General features: G+C 40.8%; 6 protein-coding genes across 8 annotated transcripts; 3 read left to right on the top strand and 3 right to left on the bottom strand.

Annotated features, from left to right (window-relative positions):
- Positions 1-340: 340 nt before the first annotated feature.
- On the top strand, positions 341-7,809 carry drosha (ribonuclease 3 drosha). Its single transcript, XM_065477680.1, has 21 exons — positions 341-507; positions 940-1,357; positions 1,469-1,579; positions 1,631-1,849; positions 1,903-2,129; positions 2,180-2,337; positions 2,659-2,826; positions 2,885-3,074; positions 3,135-3,251; positions 3,308-3,451; positions 3,506-3,656; positions 3,708-4,049; positions 4,861-4,973; positions 5,036-5,388; positions 5,445-5,588; positions 5,938-6,150; positions 6,205-6,366; positions 6,653-6,813; positions 6,871-7,016; positions 7,069-7,177; positions 7,533-7,809. The coding sequence occupies exons 2-21, from the start codon at positions 942-944 to the stop codon at positions 7,807-7,809; spliced, it is 3,921 nt and encodes a 1,306-aa protein (XP_065333752.1). The 5' UTR covers positions 341-507; positions 940-941.
- A 64-nt stretch (positions 7,810-7,873) lies between these two features.
- On the bottom strand, positions 7,874-8,995 carry LOC135935402 (uncharacterized). The gene is made up of 4 exons (XM_065477682.1): positions 8,837-8,995; positions 8,607-8,724; positions 8,243-8,538; positions 7,874-8,188 (listed from the first exon to the last, which is right to left on the bottom strand). The coding sequence occupies exons 1-4, from the start codon at positions 8,838-8,840 to the stop codon at positions 7,911-7,913; spliced, it is 696 nt and encodes a 231-aa protein (XP_065333754.1). The 5' UTR covers positions 8,841-8,995; the 3' UTR covers positions 7,874-7,910.
- Positions 8,996-9,259: 264 nt separating this feature from the next.
- Positions 9,260-14,383, top strand: LOC135935400 (zinc finger protein with KRAB and SCAN domains 5-like). The gene is made up of 4 exons (XM_065477681.1): positions 9,260-9,405; positions 10,488-10,712; positions 12,328-12,797; positions 13,571-14,383. Exons 1-4 carry the CDS (start codon positions 9,397-9,399, stop codon positions 13,983-13,985), a joined length of 1,119 nt encoding a protein of 372 aa, XP_065333753.1. The 5' UTR covers positions 9,260-9,396; the 3' UTR covers positions 13,986-14,383.
- A 1,757-nt stretch (positions 14,384-16,140) lies between these two features.
- Positions 16,141-18,850, bottom strand: LOC135936407 (E3 ubiquitin-protein ligase MARCHF8-like). The gene is made up of 2 exons (XM_065479205.1): positions 18,628-18,850; positions 16,141-18,555 (listed from the first exon to the last, which is right to left on the bottom strand). The coding sequence occupies exon 2, from the start codon at positions 18,504-18,506 to the stop codon at positions 17,814-17,816; it is 693 nt and encodes a 230-aa protein (XP_065335277.1). The 5' UTR covers positions 18,507-18,555; positions 18,628-18,850; the 3' UTR covers positions 16,141-17,813.
- A 517-nt stretch (positions 18,851-19,367) lies between these two features.
- Positions 19,368-21,566, bottom strand: cbc (crowded by cid). The gene is made up of 7 exons (XM_065479688.1): positions 21,298-21,566; positions 21,084-21,245; positions 20,809-21,028; positions 20,585-20,755; positions 20,077-20,267; positions 19,711-20,024; positions 19,368-19,644 (listed from the first exon to the last, which is right to left on the bottom strand). The coding sequence occupies exons 1-7, from the start codon at positions 21,412-21,414 to the stop codon at positions 19,533-19,535; spliced, it is 1,287 nt and encodes a 428-aa protein (XP_065335760.1). The 5' UTR covers positions 21,415-21,566; the 3' UTR covers positions 19,368-19,532.
- Positions 21,567-21,697: 131 nt separating this feature from the next.
- LOC135935662 (dynein axonemal assembly factor 1-like) lies at positions 21,698-23,548 on the top strand. 3 transcript variants are annotated; one of them, XM_065478151.1, is made up of 9 exons: positions 21,698-21,857; positions 21,955-22,055; positions 22,149-22,370; positions 22,421-22,563; positions 22,629-22,709; positions 22,760-22,824; positions 22,889-22,974; positions 23,028-23,122; positions 23,172-23,548. In XM_065478151.1, the coding sequence occupies exons 1-9, from the start codon at positions 21,823-21,825 to the stop codon at positions 23,526-23,528; spliced, it is 1,185 nt and encodes a 394-aa protein (XP_065334223.1). In that variant the 5' UTR covers positions 21,698-21,822; the 3' UTR covers positions 23,529-23,548. The 3 variants fall into 3 exon arrangements, with proteins under 3 accessions (XP_065334223.1, XP_065334222.1, XP_065334221.1); XM_065478150.1 differs by having other exon boundaries at positions 21,699-21,857; positions 22,611-22,709; positions 23,175-23,548; XM_065478149.1 differs by having other exon boundaries at positions 21,699-21,857; positions 22,611-22,709.
- The last annotated feature ends 354 nt before the right edge of the window (positions 23,549-23,902 follow it).

Raw genomic sequence — 23,902 nt, 5'->3', positions numbered from 1 at the left:
TTTTCCTCCTCGCGGGATAATCCATGATTTACAATAAGAATTCTCACCACTTGATGAGCATGCAAAAATATGAGCCGATTTTCTCATAAATATTAACTGAAATTCGGGATCCAGCATTAAATTTTTTAATAAAAAATTTGATTTTCCTCAACTCAATCTGATGAAATTAACACAAATTTGAAGGAGAGGGTGAATTTTATTCCGAATCTCTGTGAGTCTCCCTCAAATTGTAATTTGAATTTCGCGGTTCAATAGAAGATAAACAAACCGGCTATTTTTCGTCTCTGCCCTCCTCCGCGCATCTCTCTCTGCATGCAGAAACACATGATATTTCGAAGTTAGGACTTAGGAGAAGTGTACCAGGATAAAAGCAACCATAAAATTGTATAATTTGCCGAGATGCAAATATTTGAATAGTCGCTACTCAACTGCAAACAGTTGAAACATACGAAAAAGATGGAAATTTCGCGAACGAGCTGAAATATTAGAAAAAACTATCAGGCCCAGGTGAGCATTGAAAATCATAAATATTAGGAAGAATAAAGGGAAGTAAATAATATTGTATCTACCCCACATTGCGCGAAGAGAGGAATCGAAATAAAGCGAAATAATCATTAGTAAACCATTTAGTTTTACGAGAAATTTAGCAAAAAACTGATAATATTGTATTATTTCTTGGTCCTATTTTGATTTTTGCTCCTTATTGTGATAAAAAATGTTCAATCTACTTTCTGATGTCAACATTTCAAACTGTAAATTATTTCATTGGTTTGTCTATATATCTAAAAGTAAAATATCGATCAACTTACATAATCAATCTTCTGTTGAGGAAATGTTCAGAGGCAAATTCAAGATCAGAAAATCATGATTTTACCAATATTGATAAAAACTCTGTGTAATATTTTCACTAATATTGCAATATTATTTTTTAATTTTCAGAAATGTCTTACCCTGACGGCCAAAGCAATGAGTACTGGCCCTACTGCAGTGGCGACACTCCACCACCGGCGCCGTCACAGTCCTATTTGGTTCAAACTACCCAGAGGGTCGAGTACTTTCCGAGCAACAGCAGAAGCGAGCAGAATCGCTTCACCGAGGTGCATCACTACACGACTGTCAGCACCTCTTACGGTGCTTACCCAGGAACACCTCCAAACTTTTCAGTTCCTCCACCGGGCTACCCAGCAATCAATCAAGCTCCCCCATCGATGAGCTCAACGGGTGTCAAAAGAAAATCCGACCTTGAGGTGGATGGCTACAAAGTTAGCGCAGAAAGGGCAGAGAAGATCATGAAGATGCTCCTGAAGCCAGATCTTGAAAAGTCGCCCCCTCGGAGGAGCTCTTACTCTCGTGAAAGGTCTCTTTGTTTAATTTGGCAGTCAAATGTTAATTTTTTTACATTCTTTATCGTTTTTCCTCCTAAAAAACGTATTTCTATTTCAATAAAAAGGACAATATTAATTTTTAGGTCATCTCACGAGTACAAAAGGCGCAGAAGTCGTAGTCCTCGCTCTAACAGAGGTCGAAGTCCTCAGCCCAGACGCAGAAGCCCAGATAATTGGAGCAGTTCTAGAAGAAGGTGGGAATTCCAGCACTTATCAGAATTTATAAAATTAATCTTTTTGTGCAGGAGCCCAGACAGGAGGACACCGAGCAGCAGCAGCTCCAGGTCGAGGTACTCTCGGCGAGTCACTCCTGAAAGAGATCGGAGGTCTTCCAGCAACAGGCCGAAGGAAAGGCCCGTGGGACGAGTGCATCCGTACGGAAGTCAATCTGTGCCTGCGAACAAGCAAGATCAGAACCGGAACAAAAAGGAAACAGATATTCCCAAAGAGGCAGGGGAGGAGCGGTAGAAGGAGACAAATTTGTAGATTGATATTTAATTTAAATTGAATGCTTTAGAAATGGAGATAATGCTTCAAAAGGTGCTGAAAAGTACTTGTACGTCAGTTCCACGCCGTTTGAACAGTACTACAAGTACATTCGAGGAGTGTTCCAACCCACTCAGCGCCAGCTTGATTTGTGCAAGCAGTTCGAGGAGGAACTGATACAACGGGGAAAGAAAACCAGGGCTAGCAAGCCCGCCTATCCTCCTCTGCAACGGAAGCAAAAGCTACACATTCACAAATGTGACTTATCAATTTTAGCTCTGGTCATCTTAACATTTTATTTTGAACAGGTTGCCAAGAAGATGACTGTGATAGTTCAGAAAGTGAGGATGACGATGACGATGGAAGCTCTGAAGACGAGGGAGAGTGCAGCTTGAGAGAGCTGGAGCACAAGAAGAAACATCCTGACCGACTGCATGCGGAATTGTGGTTCAATGATGCTGGGGAGGTAAGGAATCGCTTTATTATGAGTATTTCCAGGTGAAAAAGCGCTGAAAATATCGGATAAAATTGAAAATTTTGAATATTAACAATAGCAAGGCCCTTTTTTAAGATTGCTAATTATATGTAACAAATTTTTTTATCAATCTAATGCTTATTGCATCCAACAATTCAAATAATTTTCAATTTTCGATCCAGTTTAACCTCTTTGAATCCTAGCAATGAAATAAAAAATTACCCATCAATCGATTTGTCTCGTCAAGGGGATTTTTATACCAAAAAACATCACGGTTAAACATAATTAGCATTTTTTAACTATTTTTTGCAGATGAATGATGGGCCCCTGTGCAGGTGCAGCATGCGTTCCAGACGGTCAGGCATTCGCCATGGGATCTACGCCGGTGAGGAGCCATTACCCGCGTGCAATCCTGACTCGAACAATGCTGAACGACTGTATCACTACAGAATAACTATTTCTCCTCCTACCAATTTCCTGGTAATAATGATAATAATAATTATCAAGAAATCAAATAATTTAAATTAATTCATTTCAGACAAAACTGCCCACTGTGATCAGTCATGATGGGCACGAGTACTTATTCGAAGGGTTTTCCATGCTCTCGCACTATCCTGTGGGCAACCTGCCTGTTTGCAAAGTCATCAGATTCAATTTCGAGTACACGATCGAGTATATCGAGGAAGATATGCCGTACAATTTCACCATGCGTGAACTTGACCTGTTTTGTAAGCATTTTTGGAATGTCATGAATTTTAATCAAATGAGTTATTTCTCTTTTATTGCAGACCAATATTTATTTGTCGAGATGTTGGAACTGGTCGATTTCAACATGAAGGCGCACAATGATCCTGACGGCTGTCCTCGATTCCACTTCTTCCCTAGATTCGTGCGAGAGTTGCCTGGTAACGTATTTAAACTACTATCTTTAAATAGGAGTACAGCTTATATAAATTTGCAGAGAACGGGATTTCTCTCCTGTGCATGAGTGAGGTTATGAAATATCTGTTGGATAAAAACCGGCCGCTCGTAAATGAAGAAGATTTGCTGGAATATTTGAATAAATCTCAAACCGAGTGGCTCAATGTTGCAGACGAAGTCAAAGGTATAACTGATTTCTTTAATAAAAAATATATCGAAATAACTCATGATTTTATAGGAATGATCGTGACCAACCCTGGTTTGAAGCCTAGTTCTATTCGAGTGGACCAACTGGACAGGGAAAAGATCAAGAAGGACTTCCTCACCTACCCAGAAATCGTTCACTTTGGAATTCGCCCGCCGCAGCTGAGCTACGCCGGAAACGCAGAGTATTTATTTGTCTTGAATCTAGTCCTAAAATTGCAGCAATTAGATTTTAGATATAATCGGGAGTGGCGAGAATATGTCAAGCTGCGTCACCTGATTGCAAACTCTCCCAAGCCGTCGTCTGAGGAGAAGTACAACCTGAAAGTAAAAGAGGACCGTCTGCAGGAAATGCGAATGCAGAACAAGATGAAGCGAGATGTCACCGTCGCCGTTTCTGCCGAGGGTTTCTATCGCACTGGAATCATGGCGGACATCGTGCAGCACGCCATGGTCCTTCCAGTGCTTGTTTGCCACCTGCGCTTCCACAAGTCGGTCGACCAGTTAGAGAAGATCATTAACTACCAGTTTAAAAACCGATACCTTCTGCAGCTTGCGTTGACCCATCCATCATACAGGTGAATAATAACGATCAGATGAATGGCTTAATTTTAGTAAAGAGAAAACCATTTTTGCACAATACGCACCACGAGAAAAGAAAAAACGGATTTTTTTTTATTAATTACACGCGAAAAATATGAAAATTGGATTCCAGACCATCGGCAATCCATTGCGTGCGTTAGATTCGGTAAAACACTTTAAAGTTTGCTCCGTTTGGAAAAAATCGTGGGGTTAATAAATCTTAAAAATTCAAAAATGGTTCGAGTTTGAAAAACAGCACACGGGCGGACGCTCCTTACGGAGGGGCATCGATTGGTATTATAATCAGCACCGTCAGGACCACAGGGCCCGCCTGGGCCCTGAAAACAAAAAATATAAATATCACAAATCTCGGCTCCTATATGGGTTGAAAATACAAAGCTATTCAGACTCACCTTAAAAGTCTGCGTGTTGTAGGCCTCATTGCCGCCGCCTGCCCCCTAAATCTCCGCTATTTTAAAGTCTAGTTTAATTTTTGTTATTCACCTACAGGCCGGAATTAGTTTCTGGCTGAGAAGTACGCCTCCCCGCGAATAAACGCGTCGTTTGCTCAGGATTTCCGCTAAAATTCGCAACTTGCTTTGATATACATATAGGGGATGAAATTTTTAAGCTCCGCATTTGTACATGAAACTTTTCCTTTGAAAATGTTTGATTTTGTGAGATTAAACATGGACCACCAGTTGAAATTATTGTTCATTTTGACTCTCGGAAATTTAATTAAATATTTTGTATTAGGTAGTTTTTTTTAAATTCATGTAGTGATTGACATTATAAATTAATTTGCAGGGAAAATTTTGGAACTAACCCAGATCACGCCAGGAATTCCCTGACCAATTGTGGAATTCGTCAGCCTGAATATGGAGACCGTAGGATCCATTATCAAAACACTAGAAAAAGAGGTGATATAATTGAATTGCTGCAAACCGTTTTCCTGACTAATTTATTTATTTCTGACACACAGGCATCAAAACGTTGATTAGTATCATGTCCCTGCCGGGGCGGAAAGCCGAAACAGAATCAAACATCACGCACAATGAGCGTCTCGAGTTCCTTGGCGACGCCGTCGTTGAATTCGTGTCTTCCATTCACTTGTTCTTCATGTTTCCTGATTTGGAGGAAGGTGGTCTGGCCACTTACCGAGCTGCAATCGTGCAAAACCAGCACCTGGCCCTTCTGGCCAAGACCCTGCACCTGGAGGAGTACATGCTGTACGCGCACGGCTCCGACCTCTGCCACGATCTCGAGCTTCGCCACGCCATGGCCAACTGCTTCGAAGCCCTGATGGGCGCCCTTTACCTCGACGGTGGCATCGATGTAATGATGAAATAATTTTGTGTCTCTGTTTGTATTGAAACGGGGTTTCTTTTAAGATTGCCGATCGGGTGTTTTCCGAGACGTTCTTCAAGGGAGACGGCGTTCTTGCCAACGTTTGGATCAGGTATCCAAAACACCCGCTGCAGCAGGAGGAACCTAGCGGAGATCGGCACTGGGTGCCGAAACACTTGACTTTACAGGTGTGCTTTATTTGCCCAGTAAAAATAGATTTTTTTTAAAATTGATCGATTTTTGTGAAAATTTGGCCCAGCTAATTACCCAAATTCGAATGTAAATTATAAATTTTGACTTTTTGAGGTCATGGTTGGGGTCTGAGACCTACCCCATGTTCCCCCGGGAGTGCAATTTTTTATTTAAATTAGGTTTTGGTCATAACTGAGCAATCTTGGTGTCGTTTCGTTTGTTTTCACCATGAAAAACTCAATTCTGGACTTGATTTCATGATATCTCACTTCCTTTGGTAGTAATAACAACGAAAACACTCACTCAAAAATGCTGCTAACCAATTTTAATATTTTGTTGTTTCAGAAACTTGTCAAATTTGAAGAGGACCACATTGGCATTCCTTTCAACCACATTCGTTTACTCGCCCGAGCTTTCACAGACAGAAGCATCGGATACAATAATATCACTCTGGGATCTAATCAAAGACTGGAATTTCTTGGTGATACAGTGCTGCAACTTATTGCTTCCAACTACTTGTATAAGCATTTCCCTAACCACCATGAAGGCCATCTTTCGGTAATTTTGATTCTTTTTATATTTTGTCATATATGTGTTAATCTTTGTTTTTAGCTCTTGCGAAGTTCTCTGGTCAACAATCGTACTCAGGCACGAGTCTGTGACGACATAGGACTCACTGAGTTTGCCATTTACTCTAATCCTAAATCGGAGTTGAAAACCAAAGACAGGGCTGATCTCCTGGAAGCGCTGCTAGGCGCTCTCTACGTCGACAAAGTTAGTGATTTAAAAATTAAATCACCGCTATATTTCAATATTGCCAAATTTCAATTTTTATCTTCAATCATCACTTAAATTGCAGGCCGAAAATTGAAAAATCCGTTTTTCACTGCGATTGTACGATTGTAGATTGTTTTGACATTACTGACCTTTATTCCTAATATTATAAAAATTACTGCCGATTTATTTTTGAAAAAATAAAAAATTATTTAACTAATTTTTCTAAACACCACAAACAAGAAAAGATTTTTCTGGTTAAAATAATATTCCTGACAATTGACAGAATTTGGAATACTGCACCACCTTCTGCAACGTGTGCTTCTTCCCACGCCTGCGCCAGTTCATTTTGAACCAAGACTGGAACGATCCTAAGTCAAAACTTCAGCAGTGTTGTCTGACACTACGCACAATGGACGGCAAGGAACCTGACATTCCTTACTACAAGTAAACCTGTCACTGAGATTTTAAAACCTAATCAATAATGGTTTTCCAAATAAACAGAGTCGTCCAGTGCATTGGGCCAACCAATACCAGGGTTTACACGGTGGCTGTGTACTTCCGAGACGAAAGGTTGGCCACTGCAGAAGGGCACAGCATCCAACAAGCTGAGATGAATGCAGCAAAGAAGGCTTTGCTCAAATATGAATGTAAATTGGCGCGATTTGTACATTTATCTGCCATTTAATTATTATTTTGCAGCGATTTTCCCTCAAATCAGCCATCAGAAAATGGTTCTTCAGCGGACCCTGACCAAAAAGAAACCACGACAGTATCGAGCCAAGGATAACGAAGCTGAACAGTCAGACAAGTAATTTGGAGTCTTAAAATTTTACTATTTAAGGTTAATTTTTAAGAAAATGTATATTTTTATTAATTCTGACAGTCAGATTGGCATGGCATCAACTGCCTTTTTAGCTATCCCCAGAAAAAGGGCGGCTTTTTTGCGACGTCATCAGTGTCCTGGCTGTTAAGGATTGTTCTTGCTAGTTGTTTTCAATGGTCTTTTTTAATTTATAGACGCACCCAGATCATTGATGATCCCACCAACTGGCCGCAATCATTGTCCGAAAAACAGCTTTCTTTCCACCTTCAAATAATCAAAAAATTAAATCTAGGTGTCATCTAATTTATTGTATTTATCTAATTTATTCTTGAATCACCAGGAATGTCAAAGAGAATGATGCCGCAACTGGAGGCAAGAAGAAAAACGCGAAGAAAAAGAAAACAAAAGCGGACATCATTGAAGAGTCAAGCGCAACGGCTGTTCCGTGTCCAACCCTGAGCTCTCTGCTGATGACCAAGAGCGTCAAAGAGGAGAGACCCGTGTTAAATACGGACATCGACTTTTCGCTCAGCAGCAGCGACAATGACGTCGACACGCAGCAGAAGCTCAAGAAAGTCTTCACCCTTTCGGAGGGTGAATGTTCCAGCAGTGAATAGTTGTTGTTATTATTCATTTCCATTTTCAAATAGTAGTTGTTCTTGTGAATTAAACTTTTAATAATTATCCACTGTCGATGGTAAAAAATTGTCGTTTTTATTCACGGTCTGAGAAGTTTACCCACTCTTTGCCGGAAATGCGGAATGTAGCTCAAGGTTGGGGCCTCTGCTATCAGTCGATGTTTCAGCGGCCGCAGCTTTGGTTTGTACTTGTAAGGGTCAGGTATTTCTTGCGTGCCTTCAGTGGTCAGCAGGAAGTGTTTGCTGGATGAAGCGTGATTCAATGGAAGTCTGCAGAGTCGGCACATGCTTTGGCCCGCTGGGCTCGACAGCAATGGTTGCGGCAGAAGGCGGCTGTTCAGCTGGTACTCATGTTGGCCTAAAATATAATGAATAAATAGTTTGTCTCTATGGGGTCATTTGGGGCAATTACATGTGTGTGAAGGGTCTTCATCACTTTTCACTGTCCGATTTTTGGCACGAAAGGCTTTCACGTTCTTTAATTCAACCGACGAACAGCTCATTCTCTTTCGAACACCAGCGTCTGACGTTTTCTTCTTAGAACAACACTTTCTTCTAAATTTCTTAATTGTTGGATTTTCAGGAGTTTTCTGTTTGTTCCTAGGGTTTAAAATAGCTCTGGCGATTTGCCCTTCGTCTCTCAAACCTTTCATGAAGTTCGACACTGGAGAGTAGTCGATGGTGAATTTTAAAGGTGCACATTTCGGCCTGAAAGTAATTAATATCATAATAATGGCTTAGAGAAACTGGAATGAAAATATCTATAATATATGTACTTTTCAATCGATGTGGTCGTTGAACCAGGAAATGTTATGCTTTTTAATATCCTTTTCGTGATAATCCTTCCTTCTTCTGGTCTTCTACTTAATCCACTCGTCGCTCTTCTTGGAGAAGCTGTTAAAGTTTAAAGCATTATTGGCAGTTGATCAGCAACAAAAATAAATTTTTAACAATTTTGACACAATTTCTACAGTTATTTTTATGATCATATGTATGAATTACTTACACATTTTTCTGGTGAAGATTACTACATAAGGCCGAAACTGTCTGAATTTCCTAAATCATCACCATCACCACTGTTTATTTTCAAATATTATTTTCAAGGTCATGCATATTGTGTGATTTCATTGGCTTTTATTCAATGCTCTTTACGTCTTTCCTTCCTATTCGCGCTCTTTCCTGTTCCTTTTCTATCGGTTACGATCGGTTGAGTTCGTGACCCAGTTCATTCGTAAATTATACAAATTAATTTTATCTTGACTTTATGATTTTAATATTAAATTAAACAATTTCTTGTTAATAATTTTTCATTTGATTTTCACAGTAAAACCATACATTTCCGTTGGAAATAAACAAAAAAAATAAAATTTTAGCAAATCTGCTACTCTCTGATTGGCTGGTGAAACGGTTGAGGCTATCGGCCGGCCGAAGTCACAAGTCGATCGCAGCGCCTCTACGTATAAACAACATTCAACTATGGCAGCGTTCTCTTCCTTATTGAAGTTTTAATGGTGGCCGTGACTGGAAACAGTCCTGTTTTCAAGCAGTCTGTATGGTGATTTGTAAATGAACGAGGTAAGGAATCTGGCTTTTCCTAGTGTCATTCGATGCATAATTTTCCACTCTATTAATCTGGAGGAGAACGCGGCATTGTGCTCATATAAATTCGACTTTATTCGCAAAGCATTGTTCGCGTCTCACCTACCTGTTACCAGAACTGCCCAGTAACTTTACTGCTTGGTAACAGACTCACATCAAACGGTTTACTAATATTATTCTACCAACCACAGTTTTCAGTCAAATTTTTATGATTTTTAATTATTTTTTTTGCGAGATTTTATCAATTTGGTACGATTTCTCTGAAATGAACTCTTTTCCGTGAATTTTATGCTTTGCACAGTACGCATGTGTGTAGTGCACGTTGCAAACCTTCGGTATCGACAGGCGCTATTCATTGAGCACGCTTATTTGTTTGTTTTTGAATGGAAAACTATGTTTTTCTTTGATCACGACCTTCTGTTGGGTTTTTATTTTGAGGATTTGAACGGAAAAATGTTTTTTTTAGTTGGATTTTGCTATGGAAATATCAGAAACCACAATGGTAGTCCCAAAAAATTCGGAATGACCCTCACGTTGTTGCGTCTTTTGCGAAATTGGAGTTATTTCATCAAATAAAATCCCCTTCCTAAATTTCGACTTTTAATTTAAGCTAATTTCTTACGAAATTTTTGCCTTTACTTGAAATATTATCTAAAAATTAGGAAAAAGCTTATAATTCCCATTTTGCCGTTTAAATTTTTGAGAAAATCGGCTGATAAAGCGGCGAGAAGTGGCTCCCTACTGTAAAATAACGAATTCTTACACAATTTAGGGAATTTTTCCTCATAGCTATCGTGCCGTTGGATAGATCGCGACGAGATGGATCGAAATCAAGCAAAAAAAAATCGAAAAATTTGGCAAAATCTGAAATTCTTCGGTCCTGATTTTAGAGATAAACTGTTGCCAAATTTCTCAAAAAATTTAGACATCTTGATACAAAGTCAAAAAATCGCTAGTTCTTAATTGTTGATCTGTAAAGTTGTTTTTAACCGCAAATTAAAGATCTAAACAGTTTGCACGCAATTTTTTAAAAGTCACGTTTTTTTATTTCTTTAAAGGGGTCCACGATGGATTACACCACCATTGGTGGCCTACCCTTCCAGGGAAATACGCTGCCACCAATGCATCAGTTCAACAAGTACTCTGACTCATTGCTCGGAACGCAAGGAACGGCAGTTATGGTGGCAACTGTGGGGCCTGACGGTGGCTACCAGTACGTGATGGGACCGCCAGAACAGAGTCCACCTAGAATAACACAGCTCACCGCAGCCCCTAGCCTTCAGGTAAACCACTTGTTATTGAAAAAATTCCTCCCCCACTACTCGTCCCATTGAAATACCAAACAATGGATTTCGATCATTCTTGTTTATGCTCTTTCTGTTGAAGAAAAAACATTACAATGGTCAGCACCTGTCCTGTAGAATTTTGTGGAATGTTGCGAGCGTGTTGTAGAGATGAATGAGTTCAAAGGGTTAAATTTCAGGATTGTCAGGCTGCTTTCCCTGTTAAATTTCAGGGAAAATTTACTTATGCCTCTTGGATCTTACTAAATTGAGATTATCGCGAATTTTAAAGAAGCTAGAACATCAAATGACGCATGCATATCTAAACTCCAAATAACTTTTTAAATTCACCAGTTGCATAAACCCTAAATGTTCAAAGCCGCCAACAGATGGCGCCACCGTAGACTTTCGATTTTAAGGCACTTCCGCTGCGATTTCAGACTCAATCTAGCTACTGTGCATTCTTCAATTAATTTGCTAATTTTTGACGTGCTGAAAACCAAAATCGGTTCAGCCAATCGCCGTAGAATCGTGAAAAACTATTTTTTGAAATAAAAACATCTTTTCCAACGTTTCTACGGCGAATGGCTGAACCGATATTGGTTTTCAGCACGTCAAAAAAAGCAAATTAATTAAAAAAAGCAAAATTGCTAGATTGAGTCTGAAAACGCAGCGGAAATGCCTTAAAACCGCGTAAAACAAATTTTTTAAGAAAGTCTGTGGTTGCGCCATCTGTTGGCGGCTTCAATAACTAAGGGTTTATGCAACTGGTCAATTAGAAAATAATTTAAGGAAATTCTCAAATTTGAGTAATTTTCTAGTTTATTAAATTTTGAAGAAAAGCTGAAAAACAGCCTTGTAATTTTTATCCAAGTCAAGGAAGAAATATTGCCTCAAGTGTATGAAACGTGCCAAGAAATTTTCAGCAGGGTCAAAGGATGAGTTCAGGGTACAGTTCGAAAAAGTCAAATTGCACGATCGGTTGATTTGTACCCTCGAAACCTGCTCTGAGGTCAGAGAAGATCAACAGAACAGGTCTCAAATCGAACCCTGGCGTCAGGGTAGCCGTCGAGCAATTGTTATTCGTAGCCACTTTAGCGATGCCTGACGGGCTCTGTATTGATTCGATCTGCAAGATCTGCACACCGTTAAAACGATCAAGTCAAGAGCTTTCAGAGTAATATGTTTAATTCGACCCATTTAAAGTCATCAGGGATGAGATTGTGGGCTCATCAGGGTGTTCCCTGAGCACCCTGATGGCCTTTAAAGGGTCAAATTATACAGATTCTGAAAGCTCTCGACATTGGTGAGTAAATCTTGCTGGTAACCAATACAGAGCCCGCCAGGCAGTGCTGAAATCGACTGCTTGAGGACTACCCTAAAGCCAGGGTTCAAGTTAAGGCCTGTTCGGTTGGTAACACGAAGCCGCCCTGTTTTTCAACCTTTGACCCTCTGTATCTAAAAAACTAAAATTCCCCACCCTGTAAATTCCATGGCATTTTATCCCAGACTCAGTTTAAAGAAGAAATCGCTGACAGTTGAAACAAAGCCAGCCCTCGCAAATCCTCGATTATTTTTCCTCCAAAGTTCACAAGCAGCGCTGTCCCTCTTGCAGGTATCGCCAAGCAAATACGCCATGATGTGGGACAGCGGGTCAGCAGTGCCCGTTCTGACGTCAATCGAACCGGCCAAGCTGATGGTGCCTCACCAGGCCACGTGGCGCATCGAGTACGACGGCTCTTACGAAGTGTCCAAACTTGGGCCAATTAAGGAGGAGGAAAAGCCTCTGGAAGAAAAGTTGTGGCACGACTCGCAAATGCAACCCCAGTACACTGATCTCGGCCCGGCGCATCAGCTCACCAGCCAGCACCTGATGATGGACACGGTCAACTTAAACCAAATTGAGATGAAAACGGAGGTGACAGAAACCTTCGACCAGGTCAACTCAAAGAAACGACGCCCCCGCAAGGCCAAGGTCAAGGTGAAGAAGCCCAGGTACCGACCCGGCGACATTAGAATCACCGTTGCCCCTGATGGAAGCCAATTGTTCAGCTGCCCTGAGTGCAGCCTCGGCTATCCTGAGAGGTAATTATTCTCATTTTTGGCTCTATGATGTGTTTGTGACAGCAAATTAAAATTTGTTGTGGACATTTCTGAAAATCGGAGATGTGTTGAAGTTTGTTATTATTATTAGTATCGGCTATCGTGTAGGACAACGAGAGCGACCATTTTATGACGTCATCGATTCTCAGGATACGCCAATTTTTAAAGTAACTGCTAGATTTACTTACAAATCAGCGGCCATGACACTGATGGCGTCACAAAATGGGCACATTCTTTCCAATGCTTCATGGCTAACGCGGTAACGGAGTTTTAAAATTTTCAGAACTTGAGTTGAAGACAAAAAGATAACTAAAAATTTATAACATAATATATATTTCTTATTTATTTTATGGGTTACCAATGGCAAGCTGAAGATTTGGCCGCCAGAATGAAACGATCAACGCCATATTGGATTATTAAAGTTAATTTTTGGTTACATTCTTCATTTCCGGAAACCAAAATGTTTGTTTAAAAATTTATACACAGATTTGCAACTAAATTGCGTGAATTGTTTCAAAAAGGTTTGACTGTCTTAAATCACCAATAATTTACTCTCAAATTCACCCAAACAATTTCTTATATTCACAAAATGGTGGAAAGGTTCACTATTACGAGTGCCTGTAAAATCGTTTTTTTTTTCAAACCATTATTCTAGTTTTTTTTTATAAATTAAAAAATCGTGTCAAGGGTTCCCGTAAGAAATTCTGTTTTTGCCTGCCTGTCTGACATTACGTTCCATCTCCATTTTGTTTCAGACAAGCTCTGGAGGTGCACATGAGCACGCACAAGCAGGAGCGGCGCTTCCGGTGCGACACGTGCGGCGCCACCCTGAAGCGCAAAGAGCATCTGGACCAACACATGCGCGGCCACTCGACCGAGCGACCGTTCGTCTGCGATATTTGCAAAAAGGGCTTCAAGCGCAACGAGCACCTGACGCGGCACCAGGCGGTGCACTCTGGTGACAAGAACTTCGCGTGCCTCTTGTGCGACAGGCGGTTCGCGCGCAAGGACCACTTGACCAAGCACACGCAGACGCACACCAAGAAGGCCAAGAGCGAGATAGCCGTGCAGCAGCAGCAGCAGCAGCAGCAGGAACCAGAGGAGCTGCGGTTGCAGGAGCAGAGCCTCTCTCCTATCCTGATGATGACCAGTAATGTGCTCGTCGGCTAGCCAGGGATGGGCTAAAAGTACTTCTTTTTTGAAAAAGGAACCGAAAATAGTACTTCGGGACATTATCAGGGTTGCCATAAAAACTCGCATTTTGTTTTAAAAAAAAAAAATGCAGTGCAGTGGTTAAAAACGGTTTTTTTATTTTTACCAGTTTCTTGCAGGCAATGTTTGCACCTCAATTATTTTTCTCATGACTTGGAGTCAATAAATTGTCTGAGATAAATTTATGGAGAAATTGCGGTAGTATTTTGACCATTCAAATTTTAGCAAATTTTAGATTTTCACAGGAGAAAAATGGAATAAATTCATTTCTCGCAATTCTTGCGCAAGAAATTGGTGAAATTTGATTGGTACTAACCGTTAAAACCAGTGGTGAAAAAAACCGGGTGGTAAGCAAATGGAACCCTGGGACCTTTGAAAAGTACGCCTTTTTACCTGCTTTTAACGGCTTCCCTTGGAAGTACACGATCATAGCAGGTGCTTTCAGCGTACTTTCGAAAAGTACAACCACCCATCCCTCGGCTAGTCAGGGCCAAGCCAAGCGGCAAGCACTGATCACAAACACGCTCATTTTTATGTACATACTATTTTTTAAGATGTTTTTTTACGGTGCGACGAAAATTTTATCTTATAGGAAACATGGATCTCTTGCCCGTTTAACTTTAAGCAAGATTTTATACTGTGCATTTGTATTGTATTTTAGTCTTGTAGGATTTGTCGGATTTAAGGGAAGTGCCTTTGGAACAAAGATTGTGTGATGATGATGATGAATCTATCTATCTCGTAACCGTTTGCACCTAAAGCTATTCCAGAAGTGCCATTAATATCAAACATTTTGATGAATTTTGGTCTCACAAATTTCATGCCAGATGCGAAGGATCTTTAAAATGGCGGTACAAATTTTAACCAGCTCACCAAGTTTACAACGTGATCTCATTGAATATAATTTTGTACGCAATTTAGTGCATATCCTCCACCAGAACGTTTCGCTCGTGCCGCGAGGATTCCCGGATCTCCCTTTGTCTCTCTAAGAAGGAAACTGGCATTTTTAAAGTATTAATAATATCCCTCACATCACAAATAAACAGATCATTCGAGAGCTAAGAACTGAACTTTTTTCATTGCTGACGAGTGTCTTATAGACTTAAAACGTAGATTCAGATTTTTCTAGGATTTTTACACTGAAGAGTTGCAATTTTTGCAAAGAAAAACTAAAAATCGCCACATTTCGCCTAAGTCGTAGGCATCACTAAACCATTAGAACTTATTTGCAAGTAAATTTTTAAATCCCGGCCGCTGCTCATTCAATTATTTGGAACGGGTTTCATATTCTCAAAGTAATAAACACACTCAAAGAACAATTGTACACGTCTCGAGAGATTTTGGATTTTGTGAATGAATGTGGTGAGACGAATTTAGATTACAGCCGTAGTAATTTATTATGTAGCATAAGTTGTTTGTTGTATGGAAAAATTCAAAGATCACAACTACCTCCAGTATGCAGCTATTCACATTCGATGATTGAATTTTCAATTCTTTTCATTTATTTTCCCCGCGCATTATGCTGATTTGTATTTCGTTCCTATTTTGTGTGTTTTTGTAGTAGTTTGGAATTAGTTTTCTGCTAATAAAAAATTTAAATTCCAATATGTCTTCCTTCATTCCACAGCTCAAAAGTTGCTCACCCAATGAAATTTACGAAATTTACACATTATGTATTTTAAGAAATTCATTTTTGACGGCACTTATCGGTTCCTGAGAGCTGAATTATGTCAGAGAGCCGAATCTATTAGTCATCAATTCGATACGACGTGCCTAAAATCTTCGCATACTTGGAAAACCGTAACTTTAGCTAGAACTAATTTAACGCAAGCAGAAGCCAGAGGAAGCGATACAAGGCATAAGGCCACTGACACCCACCGCTGTGGCGCTGCTGTCTGGATCTCAGGCTGGCGTTCCTTACGGCCAATCCAGAGAAGTGAAGCGGTTTGCTAATTACGGCTGTGTGGTGGACGTAGGCTTAAATATTAAAAAAAAATTTAAACCAGTGAACCGCTCGCTACTCTGATTGGTTCTTTTCATACTCTGAGAGGTTTACAGAACAAAAGATTTTTTTCGCTTATGGAATAAGCTTTTGCAAATAAATTTCCACAAATCAAATCCAGCGTGTTTCTTTATTCCGCAACTCAAAAGTACAGGTATAAAATTAAGTTGCTCACCGAACAAGCACGAATTCTTAACAATCGAGGAAAAGTGTTGTAACAAGTCACTCACTGAAAAATTCACTATCAGATTTCTCGAGGAACTGTGCTTGTCATTTTCTTCATTTTTTTTATTTACGCTGTCTAAGAAGATTTTCGTCGAGAAGAGGAACTCAAGAAATAAAATATGTATAATTCATAATTAAATAATTTGTTCTTTGGTCGACTTTTTCACGAAGAAGCACCAAGAAGATAAATGTGGATTGTTTTGTTCATCAAGGAAAAAGTTGGTAATTTTATCACATTTTTGACTAAATTCTACAACAATGTTCAACGTACAATTAATCCGCAGAGGAAAATATAGTTTTCAAGCCTCTCTTTTTATCCATTAAATACGAGTTTTACAATTACATTAGTCTCCAACATATCACTTCCATTCTACGATTTCAAAAAGGAAACTGACTGGCATGGCCTCAGTTTACTTGAGCATTAGACGACAATTTCCATTTTGATATAATATAGAAAAATTCTAAAATGTCAGTCAGCTTACCTCAGATGTACAAATGGCACGAACAACTAATTCTTTTTTTTTCTTAAGTTCATTCGGTCGGCAAAAGAAAAAAGTACAGTCAAGAATTATTACAGACAGTTTGTTATTCTGCAAAAGAGAAATTTAAGTAAATAAATAACAGGAAGGCTTGGACCAGAACAATGAATAATTATTTCCGTAGCTAATCGGTTAAAGGACATTTGAATGTCAAAAAAATTAATTTTCAATGTAAGAAAATCTGAATGCCATTGGTACTTTTGGAATCAGCCTCTGTACAAGCACTGGACAAAGAGAGCGGCCATTGTATGATGTCGTCAGTTTCATGGCCGCTTATGTTTGGTTTAAAGTATCATTGTATCGATTCCTGAGGGTCGAAATAGGTTATAGTTATAGTTTTAAAAATCTTTTACTGAGACGGTTTTTGGCGTGAACCTATGAGAACGCCGGGACCATTCAGAGTTGTCCAGATCGAGACAGCAGCGCCACGACAGCGACAGTCAGCGGAAGCGATTCAAGGCTAACCAGCCTTGTCGCAGTGGCGCTGCTGTCTCAGTCAGGCCAATCAGAGATAATCTTTCCCTTCTTCTTCTTTGATTGGTTGCTGGCGTTCTTAATCCAAAAACCGCAAAAGTGACGGTTTTTTGCGTTTCTAGTGTCTTCCTGACCCTCAGGAATCGATTTGCACTGCCACAAGTGAAATTCGACCAAACATCAGCGGCCTTGACACTGATGACGTCACTATCTGTCCAGCGCTCGCCAATTCGAAAGGTTCCAACAGTATTTCCAGTTTCACAAATGAAATTAAAAAATTTCAACATTCAAAATCCCTTAAGTACAACTGTGGTTACCGCAATTATTACGCATTGATTAGATACACACGTCCATCGCTACATCAACACTCATCAAGTACATAGACAACATTATGCCAGGTGCTTCCTTCGCCCTTTTTCACATTGGTCACAACCTTAGAAGAACCAGAACAAAAAAACGAAGTATAGAGCACCGAAATTACACTCGCACCGAGATCGAAATGCTCGAAAAAATCGAAGGGGCCGTCGAAGGTGGTGGAGAGGCCGCTCACGCTCTGCTGGCGACGTCCGGAGGGCCGACCGGCACGTGCTGGACGATGTTGATGGGGTGGAGGGGGGTGCCGAGGTCGCCCTGTTCGAGGAGGCTGCTGGCCTCGCACGGCGGCAGTGGCTCCACCATCACCGAGGAGAGGCTGATGGCGCCCGGCGGCTTCTCGGGCGCGTCCTGGATGTGGATGACCCTGTTGAAGGCCCGCCAGCGCTGGCACAGGCGCAGGTACGATTTGCACTGAATGTACATGAAAACAATGCCACCCATGAAGCCGATGGCCACCACCACCAGTTTGGTCCAGAAGGGCCAGTCGAGCGTGCCCTTGCGTACCTCGTCGGCGGTGCGGTCGACCAGCACGTAGAGCGACCACACGACGCAGGCCAGGGTGACCGAGTGGAAGGCGACGCTGCAGAGCAATCGACGCCGCTCCACCGGCGACATGTCCAGCGACTCCCACTTGGAGAACGGCTTCACCTTGCTCTGCATCACGAACTGGAACTTGCACAGCTCGCAGCTGCGGATGTCCGAAGACTTGATCCACTGCTGCAGACACGCCTGGTGCACGTAACGCAGCGAGCCCGCGCAGTAGCAGGGTGCGATCAGCGGCGCGTCCGGCTCGCCCTCGCAGTGGCAGATGCGGCACATCTCGGCGCTGCTGGACGAAATCGTCGAGCACTGCGACACGTTCATCTCGCCGATTGAGCAAGTGCGAGACCTAAATAGCAGCAATGGCAGCGACCTGAAATCATTTCAGCCCGTTAGAACCACAGTGTGACGCCGTGTTGCGTCCTTTCGGAGCGTTAATTCTCACCCTGGCGGCTCAGACTGCGGGGGGCACGCGGCAGTCGATGCTCGAAATCGAAATTCGACTCATTTTCGACACTCAAGCGACCACCCACTTACTTTAGTTCGTGACAGCCATTGATGTGTTAGCTCTCTGTGTGCTGTGTGCCTCTAGGTTAAAGAAGTGTGTAAGGTAAGGAGTGGACGTGACGACGACATTTTTGTTCTGGGATTTGAAATGCAAACAAACTCCCACCACTGAAGAACATTGCTTTGATCATAGCGTTGAAAGTTTTAAGCCGGTGGTGGGGATTTGTTTAATTTCGTGTTTCAGAACTATAATGTCGGCTTCACGTCCACTCCTTTTTAAACCCTCCTTATTTGCTTTTTTCGTTCGCCATGCACTGCGGCCATTTTCGCGCTCAAAAGATGGCGGGAAAGAGGTACATTTCGATTTTACGGTGAATTCTGAGAATTTCAGACATGATTTCGATTAAGATACTTGACTTCTATTTAAATTCTAGAGGTAAGAGTCTTAAAGAATGAATTTTTCCTTCAAAAATTTTGAACAAGTGGCAAGAAGTGTCGCATCCACTAGAAAGTTTAAAATTGCAAAACATATGATCGCGACGTGCGCGCCTCTCAGGGTCGACCTTGATAAATTCTTTCAAGCCATTAATCAGAACGCGTTTTATTGCACATTTTTTCTAATTACACACTCTCAATGAAATTAAAAGGAAAGGGGCGTTGCAAATAATCTAATTGATAAACAACTTTCAAAATTATTTAATTTACAAGAACTAGTCTTGAAGCGACACATCATACAAACACACTTTTACGCAGTCACAGTCACTAAACTGTTCACGAGGTTTTCATCTCTTGCACAGGTTTGAAGGACACTTATTTCAGCGAAGTCCCCCAAACCGCTTACTTTCAGTGGCTATCCATGAACTGGATTTCAGACAGCAGCAGCAGGGTCTGTGGCAGAGGTCGTGGCTGTGGGGACAACACAGTCATTGTCTGTCTGTCCATGTCAACTTCGGTTCTGGAAATAAGACCAAGAAAAAATATGAGAAATGCATAGATTAATTTAAAATAAAATAAAAGTTACACGCAAACGAATCCGGCCACGTTGGTCCTGATGACATCCTCTTCGACGCCCGTGGCAAAACTGACGGCTAGCAAGTGGTTGAGGACAGACATTCCTGGAGTGACCTGCACCAGCTTGGTCATGTTATCCTCAGCTTTCATGCCGAGCGGCATGCAAGAATCAGGTAACGACGGAGCGCCGATTTTGTAGATCCTCACGTCTGAGAACTTGACGTCGAACGAATGGGGGTAAAGGTTGGTCTTGGTGCCGTAAAAGTACTCGCGCACCCTGGCGTCCCTCGAATCGATTCGAGACTTGCTTGTCCTCTCCACGACCTAGAGGGATTTTTATTTAGCTAAGGGAGAGTTTAAAAAGGACTACACTTACTCCTCCACTCTTTGGCAAGAAGACGGTCCGCACGCTGTCGGGCATGTCACGGACCAATTCATTGTAAAGCCTTTCCTGGTCCAAAACAAGAATGACGTCGGCCTCAAAGGCTTGGGCAATGTGAAGGATCTGGTGGTAACCGTCGCCTTTGACCCAGCCGCAAGTGTTGATGATTGCTCCAGAGTGGTTAGCTGTGTTGAATAAAAAATTTCGTCAGAATCGAGTTTCTCCACACGAATTAAAAAAAAATTCTAATTGGTCAGAAAAGGTTGGAGATAATTAATTCTAACTGTGTGGCCTGATTATTAGGTCATGTAGCTCCATTTTGGTTGTTCAGAAAAAATTAATTTGTATATTTGGGAAATTTAGATTACTTTTATTTTTAAATGAGTCCAAATAATACCTCAAAGAAACTTTTGTTTAACGTAAAGTAAATTTAAATTCTGAAATTTGAATAATATTCTTTGCTAAAAACTCAACAAAACTTGAAACTTTCTTTCCTGTCTACCTTTTTTGTTGGACCTCATGCGATCCATCGTGACTTCTCCCAGACTGGTGACTACAGTATTATAGAGAGCTGTATTGGCGCCAGGATTGTTGTGTCCGTAGTGGTACACAAGCGGCGCCAGTTGCGAGAACCCTTCGTCCACCCCTGAAGGTCTTTCAACTAACAGGGCACCTAAAACTCGAGTTAGTCGGATTTTAATTTCAAAGTGATTCTACTGTTTTTACCAATGGTGCCAGGAACGGAGATCTGTCCTTGCCCGACGTCGAGGTCTACAAAAATCGGCCTTCGGGTGGCCCTTACGGCGTAGTTGAGCAGAATTTTGCACAGCGTTGATTTTCCAACGTCCGTAGGGCCCACGATCATGGCGATGGGTCCTCTCTTCCCCTCAGCCTCTGAATTTTTCCTCACCTCTTCCAGGGCAGCGTGTACATTCAAATACATGACCTGATGAATAACATCGATAAAGACTGGTCATTCAATTTTTATTAGTCAATTTTACCATCGGCGTTTCTTTAGCAACGTAGGCTACGTCCGTTTTGCCTTTCAGTTCTAATGTGCAACCGTGCCATGTGAAAACAGCCACCTTAGCGCCGGAACAGAAAAAGTACTGCTTGTCCTTCACCAGTTCGGTCCCAAAGATCTCAGCGTGCCCCGATTTCAGCTGCAAAACAAACACGTTTCAGCAGGGACAAAACTTTGTTCAAAAAACACACCTCCAACACAACTTTTTCCGATTTGTTATCCGGATTTTCTACTTCGAATCTCAACTCGGTATCCGGCTCGAGTTTGAATTCCTGCTCCGACGAATCCTTTGGCTTGGCGTCCGTCATCCTGACTGCTAGCCGGTCAGCAAATTATGAGAAATCCGCTAAGACCAACAGCAGCACAAAAGCAGAGTATGTGCACTAACAAAAATCACAATTCAGAGGAAATTCTGGATTCTGACTGACACAGAAAGCTATTAGTTGAGAATCTGTTGAGTGTCTCGTGCTTGTACCTTAAACTGATAAACAAACCAATCAGGAGCGGGGAAAACATCCGCAGTGATTTTTTGGTGCTGTGGTGCTGCCATCTGTAGTGTAAAATGAGAGGGAGGATTTTGGTTGTTCGTAGCGGGAATTAAAGCTATGACTTAAGACTTTATAGGTTTCCATGGAAACGTTTGGTGCATATTATATATATAAGACACGGGTAGAAAATTATACATAGCAGTATTTCGATTGTTGTCAAACGGAAAAATGAATAAAGCCAAAGCACCTGTCTGCGCTCCAGAGTAAGTATAAATAATAAACTCTTTGCGATCTATTCTTGTTGATTATGACGAAGTTATTGAATTATGTCTTTTTAAATTATTATAATTTTCGTTTTAGCGGCAAGATAACTAAAGATTACCTTTACAAAGTATGCAGCTATGGCGATGGGATGTATTCTGTACCACATTTAAATAACATTCTTTATTTGCACTACCAAGGTAATATAAAAAATACACGCGAGAATCACATTAAAGTTTCCTGGACCGATAAAGTAAATTCTGAGCTTTTGATTCATGTAATTTTTGAAATAGGTATCAGGCAAATTGAAAATTTGGACGATTACACCAACCTGAAGTGTCTTTACTTGCAAAACAATGTGATCAGAAAAATAGAAAATCTGGGAAATCTCAAGCAGATGACTCAGCTCTTTCTCAATGAAAACTGCATCGAAAAAATTGAGAATTTAGAGCATTGCCAGCAGCTGGATAAAATTGATCTCAGCAAAAATAAGATCCAGGCCGCTGAAAATCTGAGTAAGAATTTTTTACTCCTTGCCGCAACTCTTTTAATTTTAATATATTAGGCTGCCTGAAAAACCTGACCAGTTTGGATTTGAGCTACAACAGCCTGGAAAAGGTCGAAGACATTTCTCACCTTGCCGAGTGCGCTTCTCTGACACTGCTTCGACTCTCGCACAACAAATTAGCCGATCCTGATATTATAAACGTGAATTTCTCAGTTTTAAAAAATGGAAATTTGATTTTTTTATTCAGGTTCTCTCGAAACTGGAGAAAATGAGAGCTTTGTTCCTGGATGGCAATCCAATTTTAGGCGTGATTCCAAACTACAGGAAAACCGTCATTCTGGCGTTTGTAAGATTTGCCCATTTAAATTTTCGTAAATTTTTTTGTGTTTTTTTTAGCCAGAATTGTGCTACCTTGATGGAAGACCTGTTCAAGACGAGGAGAGGAAGTTGGCTGAGGCGTGGTACAATAATTCAAAAAAATTTATTGTGATTTTGAACTTATTTAAATTTGATTTTCAATAAAAGGAATGAGGGTGGACAAAGTGCTGAAGAAGCTCTCAAGATCGAATGGAAGCTGCAAAAGGAGCAGGATTTGAAAGAACTGCATTTGAGTAAATCAAAATTAATTAAAAAATATTAAACATAAAAATAATTTAAAAAATAGAGATGTACGAGAGAATGAAACAGCGATATCCAGAACTTTACAAAGAGACCGAAAGCGAAGACTTGAATGACGAAGACTTTGGGCAGTCAGAAATGGTACAAATAATTTTAAAAATGTAAAAAAACTATATGCTCATAAAAACAGAAGGAGGTAATCCCGATCAAAATGCCATGGCAGCGCACTAGGCCAACTGTTTTGAATGACCACGCACGAAAGCTCGTCGAAGAAATCGAGTGGAAAGATGTGGAAGAGCAAATTCCAGATTTTGAGGAAATGCCTCAAATCGAGAATTCAGATGGTGAAGCGACAGTTGAACAGCCGCAGTGCATTCTGGAGTATATTCATCAGTTGGGGAAAGAGAAAACCGCCGAAGTCAAGATTCAGGAGCAGGGCTTTGAGAATTTGCCAGAGGAGCTGCACTATTCGCTCGATGAAAGAATGGAAATTTGGCAGAACTTCATGACTGGCACATCCGACGAATCGGCAGAAGATTGCGAATAGATTTTGTTTGCGTTTGAGAAGATTTTTCATTCCTGTCCTATCCAGATTTTTTGTGGCACTGCCCAAAATAGATAAAATTCTTTTTTTTTCAATGTCCTGATGTAGCAATATTTCCAAGAATTTTTTTTGTAAGTTTACAATTTACTGCTGCTAGTAAGCTTCAGTCACCACCAATTGGGCGATATTAGGCGAAAATGACAAGAGTCAGCCGCCACCTAAAATCCCGCAGCTGGGGCTTGAAGGTGGAATTGAATTTCTGGAAATATTTTCTGTTAATTTATCTTCTACTTTCTGTATTTAAATGTTTTACATAAATCAGTTTTTTGAAATTTTTAACAATTTTGCAGTAAAATTGCTCTCATAGTCAACAAACG

This window comes from Cloeon dipterum, chromosome 2, assembly GCF_949628265.1.
Source record: "Cloeon dipterum chromosome 2, ieCloDipt1.1, whole genome shotgun sequence".
Classification (NCBI taxonomy): domain Eukaryota; kingdom Metazoa; phylum Arthropoda; class Insecta; order Ephemeroptera; family Baetidae; genus Cloeon; species Cloeon dipterum.
The sequence above is the reverse complement of the archived record's forward strand: the minus strand, read 5'-3'. Positions and strand labels throughout refer to the sequence as shown.